Source organism: Dasypus novemcinctus, chromosome 27, assembly GCF_030445035.2.
Source record: "Dasypus novemcinctus isolate mDasNov1 chromosome 27, mDasNov1.1.hap2, whole genome shotgun sequence".
NCBI lineage: Eukaryota > Metazoa > Chordata > Mammalia > Cingulata > Dasypodidae > Dasypus > Dasypus novemcinctus.
In genome coordinates this window covers 36,116,126-36,141,673 of record NC_080699.1, presented here as the reverse complement: position 1 = coordinate 36,141,673, position 25,548 = coordinate 36,116,126, and the positions used below count along the sequence as shown (strand labels likewise).

Genomic DNA, 25,548 nt, shown 5'->3' with positions numbered 1-25,548 from the left:
TTGGGGCAGGGAACATGGAGACCAGGAAGGGGCGGCAAGAAATCTCTCACCTGCTGCTGATTCCACTTGAGGTCGGGGATGAGGACAAAGCCGTCAGAAGGATCCGGGTTCTCAAAAACAATCCGATCGGCTTCCGCCTTCTTCTCCAGAATGTTATAAACCCACTGGAGGGGGGAAGGGAGAGAGGGTTCACGTTTCCCTGCTCTGTCCTGGGGCTAACACCCAAACGGGTTAGGTAAGCCCCCTGGCCCCTCGTCATGCCAGAAATCCCACTGAACTCAGGGATTAGGAGCTCAGGCTGCCTGAGGACCTGCCCGTGGGGTCCCGCCACCGCCAGGCCGGTCACTGCAGTTGTCCCCACCGGGGCCACCCTGGTCATGGGGTGTGCATGTTCGGCTGGGGCCTCGCAGGTTGGGTCTGCACCTGCTGCCCCCAAAGCAGTGGCCCTTCCCACTGTCCAAGGACGCAGGGGAGACACTGTCTCCGCACACCCCAGTGCACCTGCCCAGGACCACCGGGAGCGGAGCGCACCGCGGCCGCCTCCTCTTAGGGAGCCAGCCACAGGCTGGGAGGGGGAAACCTCCGGGGCGGCACGTCAGTGTGGGTGGGTCTCCCACGCTGCTGGACGCTGCCCCTGGAACCCCGGCAGACCCCAGCGTGCCAGCAAGGACAGGGCCTCCCGCCCCGTGGTCAGCTGCTGACGGTGGTCTTCAGAGGGGCCTTCTCTCAGGCCCTCTGCAGGTCCTGGGTGGCCGCCCCAAGGAAGCCGGACTGCAGGGAGGGCCAGGAAAGAGTCCCTACTCACGGGGCTCAAACCCACGGACCTCAGGCTCCCCTCGGGGGCCCGCGGCGAGTGTGACTTGCTTCCCGGGCAGTGAACCAGGCTGCGAAGCCAGAGAAGGGGAGGCTTCCACCCTGCGGCCTGCTTCGGCCTCAGTCCCGAGGGGCTTCCGGGCTCCCCGAGGGGGAGGGGAGCTGCAAACGCAGAGTGGGGTGCGGGAGGGCCAGGAGCCCACCCGACCAGACCACTTGGCACAGGGGTCCCCTTTCCCAACCCCCAAAGTGCTGGCACAGCCAGTGGCCACTCAGGGTGATCACCAAGGGCCAGGGGCGGGGGCAGCGGTTTAGCAGCAGCAGGCCCAGCTCACATCCTGCACCTTGGGGATGATGTAGTAGCTGTGGCTCGGGGCGGGGCTTGGCCAAGGTCAAGCACCCAATTGATTGAGACGGAGTAGAAGGGCGCAGAGGGTACCCGCTGGGCATATCTAGTCCTCAGGACAAACCCCGACCCACCAGGTCTCCTGTAACTACCGCAGGAGGCATGTCAGGGCAGACGGTGGCATCCTGGTAAGACGCACAGGCGGTTAGGCGTGCCCCACCCACCAAAAGAAGGGGCCCTTCGCGAGAAGAGCCCAGGCAGTGCCACTTCCTGGGAGGGGCTCGGGGCACAGCCGGCAGGGACTTTCTAAGGTTTGGTGGCCAGAGCAGTGCACAGCCAGCCCGCAGGTCAGATCCACCCAGAGACACCACTTCTCCCACTGGAAACCTCTAGGGCAATGTGCCGCTGCTGAGCAAAGCCAGCTGGGACCTGACCTCCAGGATGAAACTGGAGGAGGAGGTGCCCCTCCACGGGGAGCCCTGGTGCCACCTGTAGGAGCACGTCCCCCACCCGGTGCACTTTCAAGTCAGGACTCCCTGTCCCCAGGGCCCCTCCTAAACAGGATGCCCCCGTCCCCAGGGCCTCTCCTAGGCACCCCCCCCCAGCCCCCCTTTTGCCCACCGGCAAGGAGCTCCCGCCTGTGGCAGGAGGGAAGGAAGGAGGCTCGGTTTCATGTCCTGGCTCTACCACTAAAGAGCCCGTCACCCTGGGCAAGTGATCTAATCTCTCAGCCTCGGCTTCCTCCTCTGTAAGGTGGGGCTAAGCACCACTTCAGCTAGAGCCATGGTGGGGACAGTTAAGAGAGCACCCAGCTCCGAGCCCCGCCCGGAGCGTCGTCCTCAGAAGCAGAGGTGCACACTGCTGCCGGGACGCGCGCTGGCGCAGCCACGAGGGAGACGCCTGGCAGGGTCTTTAAAGCTGAACACGCAACCACCTGACGACCCAGCAGCAGCCTCCTGGGCAGCTGTTCCTGAGAAATGAAAATGTATGTTCCCACAAAAACCCGTATACAACGGTTTCGGAGGCCACACTCTTAACAGCCCCAAACTGGAAATGACTCGGATGGCCTCCAGCAGTGAACAGTAATCAAAAGGAACTGGTGACACACTCAAAAATGTGAACGAGTCCCCAGGGACTTAAGCGCAGTGAAAAAAAGAGAAAAAAGCCAATCCCAAAGCCCGCGTGCCCTGTGACACCATTTATAGAACATTCTTGAAGTGACAAAATTACAGAGATGGAGAACAGATGAGTGGTGGCCAGGGGTTAAGGAGGGAGTGGGGGAGGCGGGCACTGGGTGTGGCTCTAAAAGGCAGCTTGAGGGGCTCCTGGGGGCTGGCACTGTTCTGAACCGTGACCGTGTCGAGCCCGGCTTTGACACTGCACTAGACTTTTGCGTGGTGGTGTTACCACTGGAAGAACCTGGACAAAGGGCACTATTTCTTTAAAAGCAAATGAACCGACGATTACATCCAAACCAAATTTAATTTTTAAAAAAGGCAGAGGAAGGCACCTGGAAAGCTTGAAGAGGTAATGCTGGGCTCTTGGGGCGTGACGATGACACTGGAACCGTTTGCTGGATGCTACAAGACTGACTGGGCAGAGGGGAAAAAAGGAGAAAGAGGGTGAGAGCAAAGGAGGTGGTGATGACAGAAGAGTAAGAAAACAGGAATTGGAGCCAGGGAGGAGGAGCTGGGGGCCACCGGGAAGGCAATACTGGCGCAGGAGGGGGGCCCTCACCACAATTCTAGTGTCTGGGTGCTGCTGTCACCCCCATTTTGCAAATGAGGAAACAGCAGGGAGGACAATCTCCTGCATTCCAGGGCCCATCCTTGGGGCCAGCAGGCCGCCTGTCTCGGGAGGAGCAGGAAGCGGGAGCAAGACAAGGGGGAGCGTGGGGGCCCTGCCTCCACATGAGGTTGCCAGGCCGGAAGCCAGATAAGGGAGAGAGGAGAGCAAGGGAAGAGCCCGTGGGCCAGCTTTCAAGGGTACTTCCGATGCAACTGGTGACCCTGGCAACTCTTTCTGGGCCCTCTCTCTTTCCTTGGCCTCCTCTGTGCCATCCTACGCCCCCTTCACTCACCCCCTGCATATCTCCTTCTGTTCACTTGCCTAGCCAGTCCCTTCCTCGGGCTACCCTGTGCGCACCTCCCAGATGTCCTAGTCCTGTTCACTTGTAGGGCTTGTAAGATGCAAGTTCTTGCCCTGGGCTCCTTGTAGATGCAAGTTCTTCCCCCGAGCTGCTTGTAGATATAAGTTCAGCTACCTGCAGGTAGACAACAGCAGCTACCATTCTGGCACCTATTCTGTGTGGGTAACAACAGCTGGCATATGACAACTCTCAATTTCTCAATTTCCACAGTGATCCGAGGAGGTTTGGCAAACTGTTTATCTCATTTCCAGATAAGGAAACGGGCTCAGAGGTTAAGGACGAGGTTGTGTTGCTATTGCATGGCAGGATGCCAAAGGCTGACTCAGTGACCCCCAGGCTGACATTTTCAGCCCAATGCTCTCTTTGCTCCGATCCAAACATCCCACTACCTTTTGGACACTTTCACTGGGAAGTTACAAGAATGCAAAGTTGAGGAGGGGAAGAGCACAGGCACTGGGGCCAGACAGCCCGACCTTGTTCCAGCTCCACAAAGAGCTGCGGTGAAGATGACGTACTTAGAGGAGTGCAAAACGCTCCGACCAGCGTCTGGCTCTTAACGAGTGCTCAGTAAGGCTAAAAGGAACTCACAAGCCCACGCCTCTGCCCACGCTCCTCGTCCAGCTTCACGATCTACTCTGTACTCGTCCTCCAGGCCAGACCTGGGATACCCTAGACGCTAGCCTCTCTGCCTCACCCTGTCAAGTCCTGTGAACACCCACCTTTTAAAGTGCTACTGAATCTGTCCCCCCGCCTTGCTTCAGACCGTGCTGGCTTCTGGAGTCTTCCTGCTTCCACTCTCACTCTACTCCATTTCATTCTGTAAATCTGAGCATGTTAACCTCACTGCCTAAAGCAATAGCTCTCAAATCTGGTGCTCATTAGAAGTAGCAAAAAGATTTAAAAAAAAAAAAGAAGAAGAAAAAAAAAGCAACACATTTCCCATCCCTGCTCCCTGAAAATTCTGATTCAGGACAGTCACACTTAAAAAAGTCTCAGCAGGCAATCCTGATCTTCGGTAAGGTCTGGGAACTCCAGGCCTTCTGGACAAAGTCCAAACTTCTCTCCGCAGGGACACTGCCCTCTCCATGCCGCCTCCGGCGCGCCCTTCAGCACGCCATCCCTAGTCATCCCACACCCCTCGCAGCCCCCCAATGCATCAAGGGATCCGAGCCCTCTGCGCCCCTGCTCCCTCAGCCTGGAGCGCCCTCCCCTGCCTTGCCCACCCGGTAAACTTCTGTTGCCCCTTGAGACCCAAGCAAAGGGTCCCCTCCTCTGTGAAGCATCCCCGCCACCCAAGTCAAGCCCCCCCCCCCCGTCCCCGTATCACTGTGTACCGTGCAGGGAACACTGCCCAAGGGCTTGGCCTCCATTGCAATGGTCTGTCCACATGTCCATCTTCCCCACCAACTGAGGGCATTACCAGGGCTTTATCTGGGGGGCTCTCTGGAGCTCAGCACGGGGCCTGGCACACCAGAGGTGCTTAATAAATACAATGCCTGATACTGGCTAAGCCAAGCACTTATATACTTGCTAGAAATTGCCAAGAAAGGATAAGTGAGTGCTCATGTCAGAGTAGCAGAATGTTTGTGTTAAATTCCAAGCAGAATTGCAGAATGGTGTCCATGCGGGCTACAGATGGCTCACGCCGCCTGGCTTCCTCTCAACTCCCAGGTATGTGCAGCCAGCACAGCAGGGCGCCTATTCCAAGGGGTCCCTCCAGGAAGGAGGCCCCTTTGGGAAGTTGGAGTCATAGTGCCTATGTCCACTTAGAGGACAGGACAAGTGCAGAGAGGCTTAAAAAGAAAAAAGGAATCAAGACAGCTCGAGCCAGAGAACCTTGTGCAAATATCGCCCAGGGGGTCAGCACTGACAACCCGCCTAGGTCTCACCCAAGGGGAGAGAGGGCTATCAGCTCCCAAGGGGATCCCCCAGGGAAACGTCATGCCCCTAGGCCCTGCTGACCTCCCTCTACTTATTCCTCCCAAGGACGATGCACCTGGGGGGCCCCCACGCTCAGGAGCCCCTGCCTTGTTGGGATACTCCCACCATCACTTGAATCTTGGGAAAGTGAGAAATGCTCAAAGACAACAAGAGCAAGTAATGAAGAGATGGATTCAGTGAGAGCTGGTGAGTGAGCGAGAAAAGGAGTCATCGATTTTGAGCATCCATCACATTTAACTCTGAGGATCCACAGGAGGCCCATTCCAGGCTGAGGCTCAGGCTGGCGTCGGGCCTGGGTGTGTGGGGATGTCAGGAGCTCAATGCTAAACGGCCTCGCATCTGGCCCGGTGGCTGAAGACACCCAGAGGACTCTGTCACGCTTTGTATGTGGCCCCTGGGAGACGATGCCAGCGCCAAGCCCTCAGCGGCAGAATGAATCAGGGAGAAGGTTTTACTCTGAGGCTCAGCTCCTGGAGGCTGCTGGTCTGCTGCGGGCTAAACAGGGAATGGAGTCTGGACCGGGGCGGGCCTATCCCCGCACCCATCATCACCCATTCACAGACCCCAGTGGGGCCAGTCACTTGGAAACTGCATCAGGTCCACTGTGGATGCACGTTCTCCCTGCAGACAGGGCAGCTTTGAGATTCCCCAGAAAGCCTCGGTGATAATGTCCCAGCACCTCAGGTGGGACCCAAGACCAACGTCCATTTCCCTTTTCAACAAAGCCTTCTGGGGAAACGGATTTGGCCCAACAGATAGGGTATCCGCCTACCACATGGGAGGTCCAGGGTTCAAACCCAGGGCCTCCTGACCCGTGTGATAAGCTGGCCCATGAGCAGTGCTGGTGCGCGCAAGGAGTGCTGTGCCACGCAGAGGTGTCCCCCGTGTAGGGGAGCCCCACACGCAAGGAGTGCACCCCGTAAGGAGAGCCGCTGCGTGCGAAAAAAGTGCAGCCTGCCCAGGAGTGGTGCTGCACACATGGAGAGCTGATGACGCAACAAAAAAGAGACACAGATTCCGGGTGCCGCTGACAAGAATACAAGCAGACAAAGAAGAACCCAACAGCGAATGGACACAGAGAGCAGACAACTGGGGACGCGGGGATGGGGAGAGAAATAAATAAAAAATAAATCCAAGAAGCCTCTCTGATTCTCAGGGATAAAACAGCAGCTAACTCTTGCAGGGCCCTCTCTTGCAAGTCTGTTTATTTTCCTCCCCCCAATCAGCTTCACGTGTTATATAATCACTTATCTACCTGTGCACTGACTGCCGCCCAGGGACTAAGCGCCACGAAGGCAGGCTTTGTCCCCACCACCTGGGATGGCGCGAGGCGCCTGGTACGACCTCCGCAGACCCCTGCAGGAGGGTAAATCGGGCTCGGTGATGGCACTCGCAACCTGATGCCCCCGGGCCAGGCTGGGATGTGGGAGCTGGTCACCTGGATGCTGAGGCTCTGGGACTCCAGGTGGGGTAAGGTGACGTTCCTGTAATCCTCTCCCGTCTCTCGGACCAGGCGGAGGTCTTGCCGCAGGTACTTCTGCAGGTGCTTCTCTGTGGCAGGGTAGACCACGGTTGTCTTCACATCTGCAAAGAAACAACACGGCCCGTGGTTGGGGAGGTCAAACCTGCCCTCTGTGCACAAGTTCTGTCACCCTCATCCCCATACGCACCCCTAATGGGGGGAGCGGAGTGGCAGGAGGTTTTCACCGGTGAGGCATCGCGTGTCATTAAATTCACGGGAGGAGCCACGCAGAGAACCCGGACAACATACGCTCTCCCCCTTGCCACGGGCCCCCCTCACCCCAACCCTGGCCCTTCTCCCTCCACTTTATAGGCAAAGGAATGAAATGTTTCTAAGCGACTCAGGGTCTTCCTCTAAAGTTCTAGCTCCATGGCTTTCAGGACACGGAGCTGAAGCACTGACTTAGGGCCACGGTGTGTCCCTTTAACAAGGGGCGGTGCAGAGCACAGCCCCGTGGTTGGAAGCATGGGCCCCGGGGCCAGCTACTGAGTTCCCATCCTGCCACTTCCTGTACCTTGCTGACTCCAGCAGGACCTTGTGGGTTTATCTAACCTCCCTGTGCCCCTCCTTGCCCAGCTCTCAAGTACAGATTAATAGCTCTTGCCTAATAGGCCTGAGAGGATTAAGTAACGTGATACCTGTAAACTGTCGAGTACGCCTGGTAATGGCAAACAATGCGTAGGTGCTGGCTATCTACCCAGGGTTTCTCAATCTTGGCCCCATCCACCTTTGACTGGGTCACTCTTTGTTGTGGGGAAGGGACTGGCCTGGGCACTGTAGGATTTTTAGCAGCATCCTTGCCTCTGCCAGGGTGCTGGATACGACACAGATTGCATCACGCCACCCACAAAAACCTGTGAAAGTCCTGCGGCTGTGAACCCATTTGCAAAGAGGTTCCATGAAGACATCTGAAGTAGGATGAGGCCAGACTGAATCAGGGTGGCCCGAATCCAGCATGACTACATCCTCAACAGCAGAGCAAAACTGGAACCCAGGAGCAGCAGGCAGACGGGAGAGGCAGCCACATGGTGGAGGCAGAGACGCGGCAGTTTTTTCACCCTTGAGGTACCAGGGCCAAGGATTGAACCTGGGACCTCGCATGTGGGAAGGTGGCACTCAACCACTGGGCCACATCGGCTCCCTTGAATTGTTTTCTTCTTCTGTTTGTTTGCTTTTCTGTTTTGTTTTTGTTTTCAGGAGGCATTGGAGCCTGAATCCCTGGACCTCCCATGGGGAAGCAGGCGCTCAACCGCTGGCGTCACATCCACTCCCCGAGGCTGAGCTGCGGACAGCCCGCCAGCCATCACTGGGACGCTGCAGACTTCAGAGAAAGCCTGATCCTGCCCACACCGTGATTTTGGACTTCCAGCCTCCAAAACAGCCAGACGATGAATTCCTGATGGTCAAGCCAACCAGTATGTGGTACTTTGTTGGCACAGCCTGTAAAACGACGATACCCATGCTCTACTGTGACAAGCAAAAACGTCTCCAGACCATGTCACATGTATCCCGGGGGGCAAATTTGCCCCTGGTTCAGAACCACTGTTTCAACTCAGAAGGCAGCCGGTATTGTCCTAAATAGACTCTACTGCTTAGGGTCATGGGCTACCACCACCTATTTCTGGTTCAGTCCTTTTCCCTCTTTTTAATATCTGCAACTTATCACCACTCTAATACCACATTCCCCTTATCCCCTCACCAGAGACTCAAGATACGCTCAGCAGGAGAACCCAAAAAGGAGAAGCCCAGCAGGTACATTTAACAGCCCAGGAAATCCTCACTCAGCTATGTACCTGGAAGCCCATAAGGACCACCAATCTGTGCTTTCGTATTTGGTCTGAAGAAATAGGTAGAATTTTTGGTCATGTTTTTTGAATTCACCAACTTCTCTATACCCACCAAACAAAAACTTCCCACCCCCTACTCCTCCCAGTTCCTGGTAACCTCTAATTTACTTTCTGTCTCTGAGCACTTGCTATTTCTAGATAATTCATTTAAGTGACATCACACAATATTTGATCTTCTGTGTCTGGCCTCTTTTACTTCAGTGTGATGTTTTCAAGGTCCAACTATGTTGCAGCATGTCTCAGAATGCCATTCATTTTTATGGCTGAATAACAGTCCACTGTATGGATATGCCAAGGATATGCCAAATCGTGTTTATCCATTCATCTGTCAATGGACACTTGGGTTGTTTCCACCTTTTAGCTATTGTGAATGATGCTGCTATCAACGCTGGGGCACATGTTATCTGTTTGTGTCCTGTTTTAAATTTCTATGGGTAGTGTCCTGGTTTGAGTCTCCTGCGGACACCAGAAAATTATGTTCTTAAACTACCCCATTCGTGTGTGTGTGAGCCTTCTGTATGTGGCACCTTTTGGTTAGATGCAGTGAAGGGCCTTTGACTGGACTGTGGGGCTCAGGATGGGTCCTACTCCTTTTACTGGAGTCTTCTATAAACGGAGGACTGAAAGCAGAGATGCAGGGAATGAGGGCTGCCGTTTTACCTGCCACGTACGAGAGGACCCCAGGACTGCCTACAGCCAGAGCTGAAGCGGAGGCCCCGTGGACCAGCAGTGAGACGGCCACGTGGCTGGCCGCCCACAGCTGACCTTGGGAGAGAGCGAGCCTGGAGGAGAAGGTGGGAACTGGCCGCCATCTCGCCTCGCCATGCAGCAGGAGCCTGGACCTGCCAGCACTGACCTCCGGTGAGAAGGCATCTCTGATGATGCCTTGATCAGGACATTTTCACAGCCTCAGAACGGTGCGATTTCACCCTAATAAAATCCCATTATAAAAGCCATCTCATTTCTGTTATTTTGCTCTGGCAGCCCTTAGCAAACTTAAACAGAATACACCTAGGAGTGGAACTGCCAGATCATATGGCAATTTTATTTTCTTTTCTAAGATTTATTATTTTATTTATTTTCCATCCCCCCCGTTGTCTGCTCTGTGTCCATTTGCTATGTGTTCTTCTGTGTCCACTTGCATTCTTGTCAGCGGCACCCAGAATCTGTGTTTCTTTTTGTTGCATCATCTTGCTGTGTCAGCTCTCTGTGTGTGCAATGCCATTCCTGGGCAGGCTGCACTTTTTTCGCACTGGGCGGGGTGCACTCCTTGTATGTGGGGCTCCCTCACGTGGGGGACACCCCTGTATGGCACAGCACTCCTTGTGTGCATCAGCACTGCGTGTGCGCCATCTCATCACACGGGTCAGGAGGCCCTGGGTTTGAACCCTGGACCTCCCATGTGGTAGGCGGATGCCCTATCCAAATCCATTGGGCCAAATCCGCTTCCCTGGTAATTTTCTATACCACTTTTTGAGGAACCGCCACACTGCTTGCCACAGCAACTGTGCCATTTTACATTCCCACCAACACTGTACGAGTAGGTAGTTTTTTTGGAGGTACTGAGGCTTGAACCTGAGCCCTCATACGTGGGAAGCAGGCACTCAACCATTCCCCAAGTTGGCAGTTTTAACCTCATTTCACAGGTAAGTGAAAATGTTCACAGGGGTTCCCAGGCTTATCCAACATGACGCTGTGAGATGTGGCAGAAGCCAGACTGGAGCCCTGGTCTACAGACCCTAAATGCAGTGCTCTTTCAGCACAGCTGTCTTCCTCAAGGCCCGATATCTTCTCCCGGTAGCCCAGTGGAGATGTACAAAGGTTAGGGCCAGTGGCTGCTGAAGAGGGATGACACATTAAGCTTGTGACTTCCGGTGAGCATCAAACGCCCTGTTCCATCATCTCTGGGCGCAAAGTCATGGACTCCACACCTGAGCTAGACAGACGGCGTTCCCCCAACCAGCTGTGTGACCTTGGGCTCATGATTTAACTCCCTGGAGTCTTGGTTTCCCATCTGTTAAAGTGTGGCCTCTGGGCTCCAGGGGTGCTAAGCGAAGGGCGCTCCAATTCCTGGGAATCCCTGGATTTGACTCCGCCAAAGGGGAGGCACGCGGGCCTCCTCACAACCCTCCAGGCATCCCCACTTCTCACTCTCGTTGCTCTCTAACAGCCAAGGGTCATAGGCCAGTGGTCAGAGGTCAATGGACCAAGTTCTCAAGAGGCAGGAGACAGCCTGAAATCGATCGAGGGCCCACCTTGGCCCTTGCTGCCTGCAGGGCAGCCTGGTGGGTAAGCACAGGGATTCTGGAGCCCATCAGCCTGGGTCCAGATGCTGGCTGCTGGTGCTGTACTTCCTAGCTGTGCAGCCTTGGGCAAGCAGCCAACCACTTTGTTGCCTCAGCTTCCTCACCTGTGAACAGGGGATGTCGGGAATTAAACAAGTTAGTAGGTGAAGAGCATTCAGAGCGCCTTGCGCATAGAAAAACAAAAGTGCTTCCAAAAGTGCTGGCTGTTATTCTTGTTTTTGTTGTTCCTTCAGTTGCCTGGGTTGGGCAATGGGAGAAAAGCTGTTAGCAGTGGAATTCCCTGGGAGTGGGGCAGAGTGGCCGAGAACAAAGGCAGAGCTGATGCTGGAGAACGGCCTAACTCTGCTGGCACAAGGACATCCCTGGCGGATCCAGATCAGGAAGCCACGGGGCCTCCAAGCAGGCTCTTGTTTGCCAAGGCCTGTCGAAGGCCTGCCCCAGCCACCCAGGGTGCTGAGGAAACGGGCACCTCACCAAGCCTCCTGGCCGGCACCCTTGGCTGCACAACACCAGCGCAGGGGGGAGAGAGGAGGAGAAAAAGGCATTTTCTTGCCAATTGTTCCCTTCCTCCTTTCCTGAGAAACTCCTGCTTGGACCTAGAAGACCCACAGCTGCCCCTCTCAGAGCCCTGCAGAGCCAGTCGCTCCTCGGGGGCCCAGCGCCTCTCGGGTGGCTATACGCTGGCCCACACACCCTGGTCTCAGGGCGGGAGGAGGAGGCCGTGCCCTCCTGAGGGGCTGCTGCTGGGAAGGAACTCAGCACGGGCCCACCGCAGGGGATGCCCCTTCTCCAGCTTTGTTCGCCACCTGCCATGGGATGAACGGTGCCCCTCCGAAGACGTCCCCAAGTCCTAAAGCCCCGGCCCACGTAGCTGGAGCAGGGCCCCTAATCCACTATGACTGGAGTCCCCAGGAGGAGGAGGATTTGGACACAGGCAAAGGAAGAGGCCCTGGGACCGCAGAGAAAAAGTGAGGCGCCTGCAGGCCAAGGAAGGCCCAGGCCCGCAGGTAAACCGCCAGGGCTGGGAGAGGCCAGGGAGGCCTTGCCCCGCCGGGGTCAGAGGCGGCACGGCCCCGCTGACGCTTTGATTTCGCCTTGTCGCCTCCAGAACTGGGAGTCAACACACGGCAGTTGTCTGAAGCGCCCCCCCAGTGGGTGGAATTTAGTTCAGGCTGCCCCAGGACATGGAGGCAGCGCCATTCTCCTCTCACTGTCTCTGTTCCAGCGCGCCGACGTCCCGCCTTTGCCGCCAACACGAAGGCGTGTTCAAGGCCTTCGTGGCAGCTGTGCCTGCTGCCGCCGGGCAGACTCCGGGAGCTGAGAAGCCCCTGGCCGCTCCCTCGCCTTGGACGTCCGTGCCTTGGAGCTCCGAGAGCGCCGGCTACAACAGCGCCCTTACCCCAGCACACTCTTATCTCTTTTGCCCACGTCCTTTTCCTTCACTCACCGCCACCTACAAGAGTCCAGGTTAATTCTTAGGTCTTTATGGTCTGACTCCCCGTTAGAATGTATGTTCTAGGAGGGCGGCGGTTTTGTCTATTTCTTTTACCATTTTATCCCTGGCACGTAGAAATGCCTGGCATAAAGTAATAAGCATTCAACACTTGTTGAACAAATGAATGAATGAGCCAGGTCTTTTCAGACATTTAACCCAGCAAGGGCATTTTTGTCCCAAATGGAAAAAAACCTCACGGATAAAATCAACCTATTTTTCAATGCTAAGTTTCTCATTGGCAGCAAAGGTACGGGGTGGTGTTTACCTAAATGCCAAGCAGGATGCTGACCTGCAGCTGAACTTCAGGTGGGATGTGGCCAAGAGTCAGCACCTGGCTCATGCTGCAACACAGGTGAGCCCTGAAGACATCATGTTGAGTGAAATACGTGAGACACAAAAAGACAATACTGCATGATCTCACCGATATGAAATACTGAGGAGAACCAAACTTCGTGGAGACAGATGGTGATTTACAGGTTACCAGGGGCAGGGCACAGGGTGGGAAGAGGGAATTAGAACTTAGTGGGTGAAGAGTTTCTATTTGAGGAAATGAAAAAGAAGGGGCAACAGATGTCAGTGATGGTAGCACGGCATTGTGAATTTCTCTTGAATTGTACACTGGAATGTGGTTAAAGTGGGAAATTTTGTGCTCTATATTGCACAATGCAGTAAAAAGTAAAAAAAAGAGTCAATTGCCCAATAAAGCCTAAAAACATCAGTGAAAATATGCTGGGGAACAGGATACACTTTCCTAGTTGCAAAAATACCTCCTCATAGATTACTTATTAATTATAAAGGGGAAGCTAAGTACTTTTATAGCAGGAAATCTTTTTTTAAAAACAAATCAATTTTATTGATACATATTAATAAAGGATACAAGTCATCCAAAGTGTACAATCAATGGTATTTGGTATAACCACATAATTGTGCATTCATCATTTCATTATTAGAACATTTTCATTACTTTAATAATAAAAAACAGACAAAACAAGAAAACTCTTCACCTTGCAATCTCTGTTTTCCCTGAAAAGAATATTTTTTCTTTCTTTCTTTTTTTTTTTTGGAGGTACTGGGAAATGAACCCAGGACCTCGTGTATGGGAAGCAGGTGCTCAACCACTGAGCTACATCTGCTCCCCAATGAGAGCTGATTTTTTCATTTGCTTGTTTTTTGTTTTTTTTTTAGGAGGTACTGGAGATCAAACCTGGAACCTCGTACAGGAGCTTAACCACTTGAGCTACATCTGTTCCCCTAGAGCCAGGAAATCTTCAGGCTAACACCTTCACTGAGTGACCAGAGGTAATATCATACATAAAGGGACAAACGGACATCATGTGATGCACCTCCTGACGGGAAGCACTGGCCCGAAATGCAGAACCTGAATCTCATCATGAAGCAAGTTTAGCAAACCCAAATCTTAAGACCTGCTACGGAACAGGTGGCCTTAGTTCTTCAAATGTGGCAAAGTTATGAAAGACGAAGAAAGGCTGTGGAACTGTTTCAGATGAAAGGAGACTGAAGGGACCCGTCTGTCAGGGAAAAGCTACCCTTGGCTGGTTCCTGGGGCTGGGAGGGGGAGAGCCCTGCCTTAGAGGCAGTAACTAGAACAACTGGTCAACTTTAACAGGGATTCTGTTTACATAATAGCATTGTACAAATGTGAAACTTCTGGAAAGTGATCTTTTTAGGCATTTCCTTGCTCCTGGGAGACACACGCTGAGGTGCTTACCAGTGAGGGCTCATGATCTCTCCCACACAGTTTTCAATAATAAATGATGGTAATAATTGCAGTAACAATTAATATTCTACATATGAGTGTTGAGAGAGAAAAAGCAAATGGGGTAAAATACGAGCAACAGGCAAAGAGTTTTTATAAGGGAGTTCCTTGTCCTCTTCCTGCAACTTTCCTGGAGGATGGAATTTTTTTTCAAAGATACAATTTTTTTTTAAAAGGTGTCAGTGCCCTTTGGAACCTCAGGGCTAATAGCTACCAGACGTGCCAGCGAGTCTAAGCCTCATACATAAAATAACTCATATATTCCTCATGACAAACACCAGGAAGCGCTAAGCGCCTCAGCAGCTGCCCAGGTTACCCAAAACTGGTATACCTGGGTCAGCAGGTGAGACCTGTCCACCTGCATCCTGTGCCTGCAGAGCCCCCACTGAGCTAGGAGACCTGAGGGAGCCACCTGCTCGGGAAGAGCCACACCTGGCAATTCCTCTGCCCAAACGCTTGGCCCTGAGGGTACAGAGGCTGCCCTCCTGCTAGCATTCATAAAAACAAAACAGCAACAATAAAAAACAAACAGCTCTGAACGACCTTAACCGCTTCAAAACCCAGCCTATGAAAATATCGCCCGAAATAAAAAGAGTTCGCCCTTTACTCTCCTCACAGAAAGCATCCCTACTCGTCATGCTTTTTAAAAATTTGTTTTTATTTTTAATTCAAGTTTTATTTGCACATAGGTTGAAGAGTCAAATGGAGCTTGTTTTAAAACACTTCTGCCCCTCCCTGGTCCTCAACTGATACCGCTTGTAACACTTCTAGCCATTTCTTTGCTTATGTACTTCCACAGTTCAAAATTATAAATATTTCTCATAGTATAACTCCTTGAATTTTCAGTTTTACTCTTATTTTTTTTTAACCTCCTATGGTGGAAGAGAAAGCTTTAACTCTTTTTCTTTTCACCAGCCCTCTACCAGGAGCATATTCACCCCCACACACTCCCAACCCATCCTCAGAAATACAACCATATTACAATTTTGGATAAACCAGTATTCAAGGTTGATGCTATAGTGATATTGCAAATGCCGCTTGCTGAATAGTTTGCTGTGATTATTTTTCCTTTTCAGCACAGTTTGTGGTATATGGAATTAGTAATTACTTTAATTGCTTAATCATCTGTAAAACTGTCATTACTTCATCTCCAATTCACGTCTCCATTTGTACAGACCTCTTCTCGATATGTTAAGGCTCGTCAGTGACACTAGGAAGGGGTCTGGTGCCTGGCAGTGGATGGCAAACAGGCTCTCGATGGGGAAGTTACATGGAATTAGAACGTTTCAATTATTTTTCTGTATTTTTTGTGTTTTCTAAAATGAATACGGATCACTTTTGTAACAAATCTATAAAAAATAGAAAAACAAGCCATCCCTTGAATCTGAGCCCCAGAGAGGTTAAGTAATTTGCCCAAAGTCACAAAGCTAGAAAATGGCAGGGGTGGGACTTGAAGCCCAGCAGTCTGGCTCCTCTGTGCAATAGCGCCTTCCCTCTGCCATAGGTCCATCCTCCTCTGGGTGTTTCCCTGAAAACCTGTGTGGGAGCCCTGGTCCCCTGCAGACAGCCCTATCTGGAGAAACATGAATAGCTCCAACCCCTTCTGGAGACACAGAAAGAGCCGTCAACAGAACCCAAGGGCGCCAGAGCGACTGGGGCTCCGGAGTGGGGGGTCTGGTAGCACTCAGTGCATGCTGGGACCACCACCAGCAAATGTGCAGGCTTCCTGGAGGGGGTGCAGGGGAGGGGAGCCCCACTGGCCTCCGGCTTTGGAGCGATGCCTGAGGAACAGCCTCACCGGGCACACTGCAGGCAGATGCGGGGGAAGAACAGGCTCTGGGGGGAGCGAAAGGGTCCGAGGCTGATCCTGCCTGGCCACACCTGCAGCAGGTGCACCTGGCAGGCTAGGACAGGAACCATCGCTGTTTTGATTTTTGCCTGCAGGGACCAAGCTCCCACAGCAAGGAGGGCAGCCCTGGCATGTCGGAGGCCCAGAGGTCCCAGAGAGGGGCCTGGTGGTGGTGTGGCTGTCCCCTGTGCGGTGGCAGCTCTTTACCTGCAAGGCGTGTGTTAACAACGCCAGTGATCACACCTCGCCATGGGAGTGGACAAACGGGCTGATGAGCCCCGGAGCTAGGGCAGCCCTGTCCTGCCCCTCCAGACCCGTGGGATTCTCCTGCCAGGCCCTCTCCAGTCCATAAAGCCACCCCTTGTCTGCCCAGCAGACACCAAAGCGCGACCAACGGCTTTCAGAGGGGGGAGGCAGGGCTCTCTAGAGCAAAGCTAAGAGCAGCTGCCTCCTGCTCTCTGCCAAAGCTAGCCTAGCCAAATCCCCAGGAAAATACTGTTGCACATGAAACATGAAAATGCAAACCACAGACAGTCTGCTCTCCTTCCCATACACATGTTCAAACAAGACTGCTTTCCAGCCATTGCTGAGGAGTTCTACCAGATGAGGTCATTTCCATGGCTCAGCCTGTGGCTTTTGCTCTCCTTTCATTATGATGAGCCAGTTTCAACTTATTTGACCCAGATGTGGGAGCAAGGGAGAAGCAATGGCCAAGCATGATCTGAGAGCGAAGCTGTATCCCCCCTCCCACCCCGAGAGCCGAGCAGAGCCACCCTGGTGGTGGATCAGATAGCCCAGACTGGCAAGGTTTGAGTCCAGGCACACCATCAAAGGAGCTCCTGAGAAGGCTTGGCAAGGGAGCGGGGCTGCTGGGAGGGTCTCCCGGGGAGCTGTGCTTTCTCCCTTTCACATAGGGATTGCCCCTCTCCCAGCAACTCTGTCTTCAGCTCTGGCCTCGGGGTGCCCAGGGGGGCCAAGCCAGGGGGCGGAGGGGAGGCTGGCTGCCGCTGCCCTCAGCCCGAACCCCAGCCGCAGGCATGGCGTGGGGGTGGAGGGGTGTTCACGGCTGGCCCTGACGCTGGAAGCACTAACGGGGAGACCTGAAGAGGCCTCCGGGTCGAGAATAAACAGGGCTGGAGGGTGTGGCTGGGCTCCTTCTGGAAGCTTCAACCACTCAACAACAAACCACCAAACCACTAATAACCTGTTTCTACAAAAGCAGAGATGCTGTTAGAGACAGAGGCGAGGCAGACGCTGATTTTAGCAAGGCCCTGGATCTGGCGGGTGCCTTGTGCAAGTCCCCAGCTTTTTGTTTCCTCCTCCCCTCCATCTGCCAAGGTCCAGGAGGGAGGGGAGAGGGATGGGACAAGACTCCGTGGCAAACACCCAGGGTCTCCCGGCCCACAAGCAAGGCCGGCATCTCTGAGCGCAACCCCATGGGTGGGGCGCGGCAGCCCAGGAGGCGGCCCAGGCCGACGCGTCCATCTTCGGTTGCGACACACGGAGCTGTTGGGAAGAAAAGTCCAGGCCTTTGGGGAGCGGGGATTGTTGCTGCGGAGGGCGGTGGGGCTTACGTCACTCAGCAAAGCTCCACGGGAAGAGAAGGATCAAGAGCTGGTGGCTAATGAGATTAGGGAGCTGCTGCTGTGACTGTGCTGGCCCCCTGTGTCCCCACACTTGGGAAAGAATGTTCTGGGATTGAGCAGACCATAATAAGAGGTATCAGGCTGAACACTCAAGAGCTCCAAGGAGAGGCTGCCTCTCAAATGCCTGTCCAAAGGTATTTGCCTAATTCACATTGAAAGGGGCACGGGTACTAGTTGTTCCAATGCAACTCCCCAGCGCCCCGCCATATTGTGTGCGTGTAGAGTACAGAAGGGAGAAGGGAGAAGGCCAATGGCACGGGACGAATCCCCCACCGCGAGGAGCCCAGGACACCCAGCACTCAAGGCTGTGGCTCAGAAGGAGTGTGGCTCAGGAGCCGACGGCAGAGCCGGCTGCCGCGGGCTGGCACCCCCAGCCAGGGCTGGGCGGAGAAGTGGAGTCAGCGGTCCCTGTGCAGACCCGCCCCTCCTCGCTGGTCCTGAGTGAGCTGGCTTTTCTGCTGACTTGAGCCTTAAGACGGCCACAGAGTCTTGGACTTGCCCCATCTGGGAATGAGAACATTTAGACTTGCCGTGGGTGGCAAACAGGCTCTGAGTGCAACCGCTTCTCCCAATCTGGGGGGAGGCCTGAGGGTAAACAGTGAACTGCAGAGCGGCCCTGGGCCCTTGGCTGGCTGCTGAGGGGAGCAGAGAGGGGCCTGGCGCCCCGGGGGAACGCTCAGGGCTGTCTGAGCTGAGGCAGGGGAGCATGGGGCCATCAGAGAGCCCAGGGGTAGATACAGAGCCCAGACTCTGGGTCAAGCATTTTCCTCTGGGGCAGGGACTTCTCCATCCAGAAACCTTTCTGCTTGCTATTTCTCCACCAGACTTCCAGGCCCCACACTGGCATCAGGAGTGTGGAAGAACCCAAAGGAGAAAGCGGTCAGAAATCCAGCATTTTTAGGGAGCCTTAGCTCAAGAAAACAAAGGAGTCGAGAGAGACTCATGTGGCCTCACTCCCCTTTACCCCGTCCCACTAAGCTCTGTTTCAAAGTCCGATTAATGTTGTTCTCCTGAGAATGGACGTGAGTGCACTCTGCCCAGTGTCGCCCCCAGGACCCCCCTTTCAGCTCCTGCCCTCAGCATCACCACATCCTGCCCGTCCCTGGGGCCCTGCCACGGCTCCAGACGCAGGAGCCTCTGCGCTCCCACCCACAAGCGCACGGCGTGTGTGAGCATGTGACGCCTCATGCCCGTAGTTATCTTCTACATGGGTAGATCTGTTGGTAGATGGAAGTCCCCACAGGCTGGGGTACACGTGGCTTTGGGGGATGCAGCACTTGTGGACAAACCTACAGCTTCCGCATGATGACAGGCATTCAGGCTGTAGGAAGCACCCAGAGGCCCTAATCCAGGCTAATTTTTTAAAAATTGTGACAACGTATGTATATATAACATAAAATTTGCCATTTTAACCATTTTTAAGTACACAACTAAGTGGTGTTAGTTATATTCACGATGGTGTGCAAATATCACTACCATTTATTACCAAAACTCTGTCAAGCCCAAAACAAAATCTCTGTACCCATTAAGCAGTGACTCCCCATTCTCCTTGTCCCCACCCCCCAGTAGCCTCTAATCTACTTTCTGAACCTATGAATTTGCCTATTCTATATAGTTCATATAAGGGGAATCATAGTATCTGTCCTTCTGTGTCTGGCTTACTTTACTTAGCGTAATGTTTTCAAGGTTCATCCGTTTCGCACGTATGAGAAATTCATTGATTTTTACAGCTGACTAGTATTCCATGATACGTATACACATTTGCTTATTCATTCATTTGTAGAGGGGCACTTGGGTTGTTTCCACTGATTATTGTGACTAATGCTGCTATGAACACTGGCACACAAATATCTGTATGAGTCTCTGCTTTCAATTCCTTTGGGTACAAACCTAGGAACGGAACTGCTGGGTCACAGGGTAGTTCTGTTTAACTTTAAGAGGAACCATCAGACTTTTCCACAAGCTGTACCATCTTACTTTCTCACCAGCAATGCCTGGGGTTCTAATTTTGTGACATCTCCCAACACTTGTTATTTTCCATTATTTTTAAAGCCATCCTAGCAGGTGTGAAACGGTATATTAAGGTTTTGATTTTCATTTTCCTAATGACTGATGATGTTGGGCATCTTTTCATGTGTTTTATCAGCCACGTGTTTACCTTTTCTGGATAATTGTCTACTCAAGTCCTTTGCCCACCTGCACCCCTCCCCCATGGCTCCTTTGTTGGCTTGCTCGTTGTTTGTACTTGTTGACAAGTACAATGACTTGTCTGCTCATTGTGGGTTTTTTTTTTGCTTATTGTCTGCTTGTTGTTTGTTTGCCTTCTTTAGGAGGCACTGGGAACTGAACCAAGATCTCCCATATAAGAGGCGGCCGCTCAAGTGCTTGAGCCACATCCACTACCCATCCTTTGCCCATTTTTAAATTGAGTTGTTTGTTCTTTTGTTGTTGCATTGTAGCAATTCCTTACACAATCTGGATATTAAACCCTTGTCAGCTATGTGGTTAGCAATTATTTTCTCCCATTCTGTAGGTTGTCTTTTCACTGTTTTTTTAAGGAGATACCAGGGATTGAACCTGGTTCCCTGTACATGTGAAGCAAGTGCTCAACCCTTGAGCTACACCCACTCCTATCTTTTCACTTTTTAAAAAAAGATTTACTTATTTTCCCCCTTCCCGCCGCCCCCCCCCCCACTGTTTTTGCCGTCTGTGTCCATTCGCTGTGTGATCGTCTGTATCTATTTTTCTTTTTGTCTTCTCATTTTTTCTACTCTAGGATTCACTGGTATTCGATCCTGGGGACCTCTGATGTAGAAAGAGGTTCCCTGTCAGCTGCGCCACCTCAGTTCCTGGTTTCTGCTGCACTTCACCTTGACTCTCCCCTTCGTCTCTCTTTTGCTGTGTCATCATCTTGCTGTGTGACTCATTTGTGCGGGCACTGGCTCACTGCGCAGGCACTTGGCATGTTGTGCGGGCACTGGCTTACCACACGGACTCTCAGTTCGCCATTCGAGCATTTGCACAGGCACTTGGCTCACCACATGGGCACTGGCTCACCGCACAGGCATGCTTTCTCTTCTTTTTCATCAGGAGGCCCCAGGGATCGTACCTGGGTCCTCCCATATGGCAGGCGGAAGCCCTATCACTTGAGCCACATCCGCTTCCCTGTCTTTTCACTTGTGATGCACAAAAGTTTTTAATTTTGATAAAGCCCAATTTAATTTTTCTTTTGTTGTCATATCTAAGAACCCACTGCCAAATCTAAGGTCATGAAGATGTTCGCCTATGTTTTCATCTAAGAGTTTTACGGGTTAGCTCTCATATTTAGGTTGTTGATCCATTTTGAGTTAATTTTTGTATATGGTGTGACATAGAGGGCCCAAACTTCATTATTTTGCAGGTGGATACCCAATTTTCCCATGACCAACTTGTTGACCAGGCTAATCTTTTTGCATGTTTCTGTTTTGTTTGGTGAGGAGGTTTACATCATAAAAAATATCTACCTATCCAAGCATCACATGAATACATTCTCAAATATTTCGGAAAAAGTATAAAGAGTAAAAAGTGAGGGACAGCCCCCCGTTTCCCCACCCTCAATCCACTTCATTGAGGTAAACAATGAATGACAGGAGCTTGGTATCCATCATTCTAGGTCTTTTTAAAAATGAGTTTACATTAACATGAATATATTAATATATACGTAAAGGTCTTTTTCTTAAAGGCCAAGTGAGTTCATCCTTTATGGATTATCTGTGCCCTTGGAGCTCTTCCAAGGCAGTCCATACAGACCCTCATTCTTCTCAATAACTGCAGAGCAGCCCATGATATGCAGGCACCACACCGTATCTTATTTAACCACCCCCCTCCCAAGGGTCAGTTAGGTTGTTCTTGTTTTGTTTCCTCTCCTGAGTGATGTGGCAATGAACATTTTGGGTAACTCTTTGCTCATATTTATGAGCAATTCTCTAAATCAGGTACCTAGAAGTGGAAATGCAAGGTCACGGGGATGTATGTTTCCAGTTCTATGATTATGACCACGTCTAGTTTATACTCTCTCCCATTGTGTGTGAGCATCTGGAAATCTCTCTAGGCATGAAAGTTTGGGAGAGTCTGAGGTCTCTTGTCTATCTCGGCTCATGAATGCCAAGGCTATTGCAGCCCCAATGGGGTAACTTCTCTGTGGTCTCAGCTGCTGATAACTGCACAGAGCCCTCGTCCAGCACATCTGGAGACATATGGAAGCTGCCCACCGCTATTTAGTGGGACTCTCAGACCATTTCAGAAAGCCACTGCAGCGGCAGGAATGAAGTACAAAAAGGAATAAACCCACGACAGTGAAGAGAACAAGACAGGGGTGGCAGCAGCGGATAAGGCTTTACAATTCATTTCTCTGTGTTAGGAAGTGGAAGAAGGCAGCAGGTAAACAGATGAGGCAACCTGGAGGAAGCTGCGGTCTGGAGCCTACCGAGTGCTACGTGGAGGTGACTGCCAGCCTTGCCAAGGGAGCTTGGAGAGGATCTGGGCTCAGAAAAGGCAGGCACAGTGGACAGGAAGGGAAATGGAGATGAAAACCGGGACCACTAACGGGCCACCTACAGAGCAGCGGTGCTGACTGGCTCCCTCCGTTGCTGCATCCCGGGGGCAGGCACTTAACTCCAGGTGGAAACAGGAGGGCCATACTCCCAAGAGTAAACCCAGGGTCTAGCTGGGGTTGGCAAACTTTTCTCTAAAGGGCCAGATGATAAATATTTTCGGCTTTGCGGGCCACATCTGGCCTCTTTCTCATGTCCCTCCTTGTTTTTTGTGTTTATTTGTTTGCTTTTTACCAACCCTTAAAAAATGTAAAAATCATTCATAGGTCGCAAGGCCATACAAAAACAGACAGGCCAAATGTGGCCCATACGCCGTAATTCACCGACCCTGGACTAGACAGCGTGAGGTCTCCAGAGCAGGTGCTGGTGCCCCAGAATGCCAGGCGAGGACCACATGTTCAGCCAAGCCTGGCAAGCACAAGCCTCACTCCCCAGCCCCACGGCACCTGGGCCTACGAGCAGGGGCCTACTGTAGAATCAGACCTGCCGACGACGCAGCGGTAGCAGATGAAACCCACGTAAGCTCCCTGGAAACTCAGCCCGGTTCTTCATTAAATGCAAATGAACTAACACAAGTCACCAAATGTTGAAAAACCAGCCGCCTGAAAAAGAATGACCAAGATAAACAACCAGAACCAGATCCTGGAGGAAATGAGATAATTCAAGGGCGAGGAAGATAATTTTTTAAACAATTCTAATGAGTGTGTCAGAGAGATTCAACCCAATTTGACTTCCATAATACAAGATCAAGATGCTATGAAAATGAATTAATCAGAGAACCAGAGAAAGGAAAATTAAAACTATGGTTGTCAAATTAAAACCTTCCCTAGAAAAGATGGAAGACAAAGTCAAGACAATCCACCAGGCTGAGAGAAGAAAACACAAAGAAAGAAAAGAGAGAGCAGAAGCAGCACAGAGGAGCAATCTGGGCAGTCTAACAACAGGGTTTTCAGCAGGAGGAAATGGCAAAAATGGTGGGAAGGAAATTATATATATGTATATATAATATATATATAACATATTATATATATATAAAACTTTCAGAGCAGAAGAATGACAAAAGACTTTAAATAGAAAGGGTCCAAGAAAGAGTACCCAGCACAATGAATGGGAAAAAATCCACACACAGACTCAGCCTTACTGAACACACTGTAAGTTCCCAGACAAAAAAAAAACAACTCAACTTACTTACAAAGAAATGTGAATCAGGAATCAGACTGGCATCAGCTAACTTATTAGCAACAATGGATGCTTGAAGTCAATAGATCAATGCCTTTAATGTTTAGAAGGAAAAGTACATTTAAATTCTGCATAAAGTCAAACACAAAAGTGAGGGCAAAATAAAGGATTCAAAGTTTTTCTCCTACATATTATTTCTGAGGAAGTACTTAAGTGTGTACTTCAGCTACACAAGAGAGTAAAACAAGATAGAGGGAAGTGGATGTGGCTCCTGGCCCGTGTGGCGAGCTGGCCCATGCGCATTGCTGCCACGTACAAGGAGTGCCACGCTACACAGAGGTGTCCCCCACGTAGGGGAGCCCCACTCAGGTAGTGCACCCTGCAAGGAGAGACGCCCTGCACGAAAAAAGTGCAGCCTGCCCAAGAGTGGCGCCACACACTCGGAGAGTTGACGCAAGATGATGCAACAAAATGAGACGCAGATTCCAGGTGCCGCCAAGAATGCAAGTGGACACAGAAGAACACACAGCGAATGGACACAAGAAAGCAGACAATGCGGGTATGAGAGAAGGGGAGAGAAATAAATAAAAAATAAAAAAATCTTTAAAACAAGATAGAAAAGACAGAATCTAGAAAACAGGAGATCTATTCCAAGAAAGCTGTGAAAGCAAGTCTGAGGCTGACAGCTTTACAGCATGCCTAAAGAAACTCCTGTCCAGATTGGAGTAGCAAGAGAGAGAGTTCTGGAAAAAATGTTTTCAGGATGAAAAAAGAGACACCAAGTAACAGATGTCAAACTAAACAGCTTGACAATTTCAAGAACATAGTACAGGTACATTATTCTTTGGTTAGCTACAATGAAAAAAGAGGCAACTAGAAACTCCATGAAAAACTAAAAAAAACAGCATGCTGCAAAAGACACTGTTAAGGCAATGAAAAGACAAGTCACAGACTGGGAAAAAATATTTACAAAACACATATCTGATAAAGAACTTGTATCCAAAATATACAAAGAACTCTTAAAACTCCATATTAAGAAAACAAACAACCCAATTTTAAAAATCGGCAGAAGATGTGAACAGGCACCTCACCAAAGAAGATACAAGGATGGCAAATAAGCATATAAAAAAGATACTGGCTTTTTTTTTTTTTCCGTGCTGATAGCGCTCAGCAGGCATGGTGAATGTTCCTAAAACCCGCCAAACTTTCTGTAAGCAGTGCGGCAAGCACCAACCCCACCAAGTGACACAGTACAAGAAGGGCAAGGATTCTCTGTATGCCCAGGGAAAGCGTCGTTATGACAGGAAGCAGAGTGGTTACGGTGGGCAGACTAAGCCAATTTTCCGGAAAAAGGCTAAAACTACAAAGAAGATTGTGCTGAGGCTTGAATGTGTTGAGCCCATTGCAGATCTAAGAGGATGTTGGCTATTAAGAGATGCAAACACTTTGAACAAGGAGGCGACAAGAAGAGAAAGGTCCAAGTGATCCAGCTCTAAGCTTTGTCTTTTGTTATGACAATAAAATCTTAAGGTTACGGTCAAAAAAAAAAAAAAAAAAAAAAGATACTGTATGTCATATGTCATTAGGGAATTGCAAATTAAAACAACAACCAGATACCACTACACACCTATTTAAAACAGCTCCAATCACAGCACTGACAATGCCAAATGTTGGAGGAGACACAGGCAAAAGGAATTCTCATTCACTGCTGGTAGGAATGCAAAATGGTACAGCCACTTTGGAAGACAGTCTGTCAGTTTCTTAAAAAGCTAAATATAGTTTTACCATGTGACCCAGCAATTGTGTTCCTACTATTTACGCAAATGAGATGAAAACTGATGTCCACAAAAAAACCTGCCCAAGAATGTTTACAGCAGCTTTATTCATAATTGCCAAAAATTGGAAGCAACCAAGATGTTCTTCTGTAAGTGAACAGATAAACAAATCATGGCACAGAATCTTATTCCGTGGTATAAAGAAATGAGCTGTCAAGCCATGAAGTCATGGAGGAACCTTAAATGCATATTGCTAAGTGAAAGAAGCCAGTCTAAAAAGGCTATGTTCTGTATGACTCCAACAGTATGAT

At 51.1% G+C, this 25,548-nt stretch overlaps 1 protein-coding gene across 1 annotated transcript in view; it reads right to left on the bottom strand.

Moving 5' to 3' along the window:
* DCPS (decapping enzyme, scavenger) overlaps nt 1–25,548 on the bottom strand; it is a 48,426-nt gene that overhangs the window by 7,300 nt on the left and 15,578 nt on the right. The window contains exons 3-4 of the mRNA XM_004469223.3: nt 6,688–6,833; nt 51–164 (exon numbers count right to left, since the gene is read on the bottom strand). Coding sequence (XP_004469280.2) covers nt 51–164; nt 6,688–6,833 — 260 coding nt within the window. The remainder of the gene's footprint in view (nt 1–50; nt 165–6,687; nt 6,834–25,548) is intronic.